Below are 6,305 nucleotides of genomic sequence, written 5' to 3'. Positions count from 1 at the left end.
ATAGGACTTTGTGTGGGGAAACAAAACAAGAACAACAACAAAAAAGGACCCACATGGCTTTCCAGTTTTTTTTTTTACAAATAATATTCTGGTTTCAGTCGGTTTTCTGTCATACCCTACAAAAAAGCATGTTCCTTTCAAGTCACCTAATCATTAAACAAAGTTATTTATTCATTATCACTGTGAATCCAGCAGTTCTCACAGTTTATTTAGAAGAAAAATAGAGAACAAAGAGGAATGTAAAGAAGACAAAGGAATCCCTTCTAAAGAAAACAAAAGGTAAGAAGTGAGAAAAATAGTATCCAGGCTGCTAAAGATTTGGATTTGCAACAAAAAGTGGTTCTGATTTTCATTTGAAGAAAAAAAAAAGTCATTTTACAGAGAAAATTCAACCAGATTGGTTAAAGTTTGCTATCTAAGGAAAACCAACAGTCATTGACTTTGCAGGATTTTTCTCCTCCTGGATGAGCATGTGGAGGCAGTAGACATTTTCTTGCATTGCATTGTTGACTCAGTCCCATCGGCAACCCCTCACATCTACTAGCTCCATAGGTGGCTCTGTCAAGGAAAGAAACAGTTTAAAAAAAAGTTCTGAGCCAGTTTTCATTTTACAAGGAATGTGAGACATCATATATAGTTAGTCCCCCCCCCCAAAAAAACGAGCTCTTTAGCTATGTCTAGGAAAGTAACAGGACTAAGCACAGAGAGAAAGGCCCAACCCTTTCATCTATAATTGAAGGTATTGATGACAGCAGCCCAGATATTTCCATCAAGGCCAAAAGAAGCAACTATGAAGAGAAAAATGAGAGAAAACATAAAGTTGGAGGTTGAACTAACAACTATACAGACTTAAAGAACAGAGATAAATTAAAGCAGAAAGATGAAGTATTCCCTATGTCCTCCAGCAGTCTGCGCCTATAGTAGCATAATTATAGAGATAGCTCAGGGTAACCTGAATCACCTGAATGCTTTAAAAGTAGAAAGTATGTGTGCCTCATGGACTTACCGGTATTTTGTTCCAAAGGAGAAGAGCCTGATAACTAAAAAGTCTTCCATTAGAATATATTAATGCTTCTGGTTGGAATAGGAAAGCTGCAAACACAAGGGGCATGAATTCTTATTGAAAGCAGAATTAAATAGAAAGGATGGAGGACTCACAACTATATCTGTTTTATACTCTGATAGGACAGTTCTCTCTAACCAATGGTAATAATATAAGCAATTAAATGAAACAATTTTAAAAACTGCAGCAGGTTATGAAGAGATGTTTGACTCACATCCATGATTTTGTCATTATCTATAGAGTTTTAAGTTAATGTTTCATATTTCTATCTGTTTTTGAGTTCACAAAATGCTGTTATAAACTCTTTTCTGTTCTGTTTTCCCGGTTTGCACTCAGAACTTTCCCTCAGTGAATCAGCTTCCTGCTCTACTTCAGTCGTAAGTCACTCAACTCTGTAGCATTTCAACCATGGGTGTTTCTAGACAGGGGGCAACAGGGGCCAGTGCCCTTGTAGACCTTGCCCTGGCTCCCATTGTGGTCCCTCTACTAAACCCATAATAGTAAATCAATTTCGTATAATGACGTGAGCTGGCACAGGAACTGTAACTTATTGGTCCCTTGGATGAATTGCATGTTTTACCTTTACAATAGACAAATCACACATTTTTTTTTAAATCTACATAGCTTTACTTTATCAATGATTTTAAAATTAAGGCTTTTCTGTTGTGGTGATACAGGATCACTGTTTCCTTCTGCTCAGTCCGGTCTTGTTTTGTTTTTTGTCTGTTTTATTTTATTCGTTGGCCCGACTCTGACCTCCATGGTAAACTTCTAGAACTGTCACTGATTTCAACACAAACATGGCTCCATTTACTAAAGGCCATCATACACTGTATGATCTTTTTAATCGTTGTACTCGGCTACAGCCCAAACAATAGGCGAAACCGCTGGGTTTAAAAGCTCACAGCACATGATTTATGTCGTGAAAACCAAAAACCACACATCAGACTCAGCGGCAAGAGATGACGCCGGTCAGACTCGTCAATTTTGAAGAAGAAGAAGAAGAATTCCCTTGTTTACACATGCGGAGGGTGCGAGGTTCGGGGACATTGGCTCGTAGACGCTCGTAGTCCAACAGGAGGATTTGCCCATGAACACCTAACGAGGGTCGACTGAATTTGAAACATGTTTGATTTTCTTCCAACCTGACGCTTCCTGGTCGCCCCTCGGTACACCCTGGTATACTACATGACACAAGACGCACGGTGAGGCTTAAACTCGGCCGGATTTAATGACTGGAGAATCAGCTCGAAAAGTGCAAAAACGGCAGATCCTGTAATAAAATAGATTTTTTTTATTGCATTTTTTATTGGGCTCTTGTTTCTAAATGAGGCATTACAACACAGTCTGGACTTATTTAGTATTTGGGTTAAAGGCCACCATCCGGCTTTTCTGGTAGTTCAGCGATATTGACACCAGATTGTGCAAGATCTGTTTAGCTCAGCTGACCGCACCTACTGCTGAGGTTCTATTTAGGCTTAAAAGCATAATCCAGGTCCAGAAAGTAAAAGACCTGTACAGAGATCAGTTCCAACCTCTTCCATTTCCAGCTCCACAATGCAGACTAATCACCTGAGGGACTAATCACCTAGTTAAGTGAACAGGATGAAGGAAAAGCAGGAATTTAACTTTCCTGATCAAGATTATCCACCTCTGTTAAAGCACTATCAGAACAGACGTTTGGAGTATACGGCTTTACTTTATCATGATCAACTGGATTTTGGTCTTTTGGGTACAGTAGGCATAAAAAATGACTGTGTACGTTTAACACTGATCCATATCCACCAGAAAGAAGTACATAATATGTTTATATTCTTAAAGTTAAATAACTGATATAGAAATATAAAATATAATGGACATTCTTTGGACAATCCAGTAGTTTCCATAGTCACCAGGTAGCAGCACACAATAATGTGGCTATGTCAGTTAGCCACGGTGGACTCCTCAAAATTAAAACTGTCTTACTCAGTGATGAATGACCAATCACAAACAGGCAGCGATTTACGCTTTTATAATCCTTTTCTCGCTTTTTCTCACAGTAGCTTCGCCTCGTCTGTTCCTGTTTGGCTGTGGCACCTTCCTAGAGAGAATTATCAGCTGTGCTGCTACCATCGACACCCTTGTTTATAGATGTTGGAGATCGGCCTGTTTTTTCAGTGTAGTCCTGTTTCTCTGATTGTGAATCGCTGGATGTGCTCTCTTCATCCTATGAAATGGGAGCTGGCTCGGAGCTCGTCTGCCTGGCTGTGTGTTTCCTGGACGGGGCCGCCTTTTACAGCTGCTTTTTGTGTCTCTGCTTCTGTCTCCTTGATCCCCCGTCGGTCTCGGCAGATGTCCCCTCTCACTGAGCCTGGTTTTGCTGGAGGTTTCTTCCTGTTAAAAGGGAGTTTTTCCTCTCCACTGTCACTACAAGCATGCTTAGTGTGAGGGAGTCAATGAGTCGATGCAATCAGCTGGTTTTCCTTAGATAGAAAACTTTGAATCAATTTGACTGGACGCTCTGGTGAACTGTAAAGTGACTTAAGATGACTTGTGTTGTGAATTGGCGCTATAGAAATAAACTGAATTGAATGGAATTGAATAAATGCAAACAGAAAAGAAAATTTTAATATGGGTACAATTATTTGGGGAGATTTATGTCCAAAGTGTGTCTGTGTGTGTGCAAGATTTTTTTAAAATCTATACTTTTTTCAGAAACTCTGCTGATCTCAACAACATTTATACATCAGTTTAAAAGGGATTCCAGAAACAGAAAACGTAACATTTGGCGTTTGATCAGTTTAATAAGACTTTAACCGGAACAGAGTAATTTAGTCTGATAAGATTGAAATGTTGTTGTTTTGTTTTTGTTTTGTGCATGTGTGCATATGTACATGTGTGTGTATGTGTGTGGTTAAACCTTTTACGTGAGGACTGTCATGAGACAAAGGATAAACATCTGAAAGCACACTTCATACCTGTTGTTAAGTATGGCAGAGGACCTGTGATGCTGAGGGCCTTTTTCTCTGATAAGTCCTTGGGAACCCTGTGAGAAAGCAAGTCACCATGAAATACTACTATAGATAAAAATCCGTCGACTTTAGTATATCATCGCCTATGAATAAACAGGACAACGATCCAATTTATTATTATACCTTTTAATTTTATTTTGCTGGTACTGTATTTAAAACATATCAATAAATTGATTTCTTGTTTTCTTTTCTGTCTGATGAATCTGTGCGGAAGGTTCTTTATATTAGGAGAGAGAAGAAGGAAATACTTCTGGTCAAAAACGCAGGACTGACTTCCAAAAAAAAAAAACATTTACAGAGTAAAATCAAAAGATAGAGAATAATCAAGTACAATCTATGAAGAGTGTGGAAAGTCAGGTCTGCTGACATGTTCCTGCTGGCACAGTGTTTTGCTTGTCAGAGGGTAACATGACCGCCGAGCCTACGTGCAGCTCAGGCTGCCACCAAGATGCCATGCCTTGCCTCTACTCAACCATGTCTCAATAATATCCTAGCAACAACAGGTCAGCTCTGCTGTCTCTGTTTACGTCTTCCTCACTTTTTTTCCCCCCTGATGTGTTGACCGGTTTACCCGAGAAAGTTCAAAGAGTGATTTTATTTTTTTTTTTTATCTGTTTCATTTGGCCAAATGAGCCCCCCAGAGATACCAGTTGGGGAATTTAACGTTTTAACATCATAAAGTGCTAACGTAAGATCTTGGTTTACTTTGATGTGAAATTCACAAGGGAGCCATTAAGCCAGCATGTGTTATCAGTTCTTAGACTATCTGTTTTAAAGACCAGCTTTTGATGTTGGGCACATGGGGCGCAAAGTATTGTCAGGCAGATTTTTATGGTTTCAGGAGGTCTGGAAATCTTTTGTTTTCTCCTATTTCTTTTTTTTTTTTCAACCTTAACTTTTAATCCAATTTAACTATAATGGGAAAAATACTATCCAGGTGTGAAGCTTGGCTTTGACACAGTGGGGTATTTTTATGTGTAATACATGTATAAACTTAAACTTTTCCACATTTTGTCAGTATTTTCAATGTTTCAATCATATTTTTTTTTTGTTGTCAGAAAATTGAAACCTGGTTTTTGTGATCAGAGCACCATAGGTTTGCTGTACCGTCGGTGTTGAGCCACATACTGCAAAATATCTCTCTTTAAAAATTGGTTTCTTTTGTCACTTTTCTATAAAGGTCGGACATGTAGAGCACATTATGCAAATATTCATAGATTCTCCCACATGAACTGCAGACTACAGTCAACTTTTCTTCAAATAATGTTTGCCTGGCCATACACTTCTAAGGCCTTCACAGATTAGTTTATACTCCTATTAAATTGTTGATGCTGTATTTATAATTCAGTTTTTTTTAAAGGCTGAATCATAAATATAATTTTGTTTTTTTAACATTGTTTTGTTTTTTGTCTGCACCAACAACACCAAGTCAAATTCCTTGTAAGTGCAAACCTACTTGGCAATAAACTTGATTCTGATTCTGATTCTGATTCTGATAAGTTTTAATGGCTTTAGAATATAACATCACATGTGTATTTTTTTTAAGAAATACATCAACTTTAATTAATACTTGTACTTTCATTTAAATCATCTTCGGTCCATAAAGTGGGCTGTTTTAGCTAAGAAACTTTTTTATTAATATTATTCCATGTTACAACAGCGACACCATGTGGCCATACTGAAAAGAAAGGAAAAAAGTTAAAAAAACAAAACCACTGGACATTTTTTTCCTCCAAGTTTGAAGACGTTTTGCTCCCCATCTAGAAAGCTTTATAGAGGCTTTATAGAATCACCCAACAAAAGCCTTGTTATGGCTTAGAAAACATGCAACTGGTTTTATTATTTTATTCTCCAGGTGCACAGTGTTTATATTGTTAAAATATTTTACATTACAGTATTTTATTGTTTATCTTTTAACTCTTCACTATTATATTATTCTTATATATTTTTTAAGGTCCACATTTGTGTGACCAACTTTTCTATAATCTTTATGCTGCTGTAAAAACTAGTATTTGCCCATTGTGGGACCATAAAGGGATTTTCTATTTTATTCTATTCTATTCTAAATTGAACTTGGTTCAATTTGCATGTCAGAATTGTGAGATTAAAGTCAGAATTCTGAGAAAAAAAGTCAGAATTGTGGGATTAAAGTCAGAATTCTGAGAAAAAAAGTCAGAATTGTGAGATGAAAGTCAGAATCCTGAGAAAAAAGTCAGAATTGTGGAATTAAA

General features: G+C 37.4%; 1 protein-coding gene across 1 annotated transcript in view; it reads right to left on the bottom strand.

The window, feature by feature from the left end:
• Nucleotides 1–496: 496 nt before the first annotated feature.
• Nucleotides 497–6,305, bottom strand: part of LOC107082630 (importin-13-like) — a 49,102-nt gene continuing 43,293 nt past the window's right edge. Inside the window, exons 21-22 of the mRNA XM_015371410.1 lie at nucleotides 4,021–4,088; nucleotides 497–558 (exon numbers count right to left, since the gene is read on the bottom strand). Coding sequence (XP_015226896.1) covers nucleotides 512–558; nucleotides 4,021–4,088 — 115 coding nt within the window. The 3' untranslated portion in view covers nucleotides 497–511. The remainder of the gene's footprint in view (nucleotides 559–4,020; nucleotides 4,089–6,305) is intronic.

Source organism: Cyprinodon variegatus, unplaced genomic scaffold, assembly GCF_000732505.1.
Source record: "Cyprinodon variegatus isolate N-32 unplaced genomic scaffold, C_variegatus-1.0 Scaffold57, whole genome shotgun sequence".
NCBI lineage: Eukaryota > Metazoa > Chordata > Actinopteri > Cyprinodontiformes > Cyprinodontidae > Cyprinodon > Cyprinodon variegatus.
This window is presented reverse-complemented; position numbering and strand designations above follow the sequence as displayed.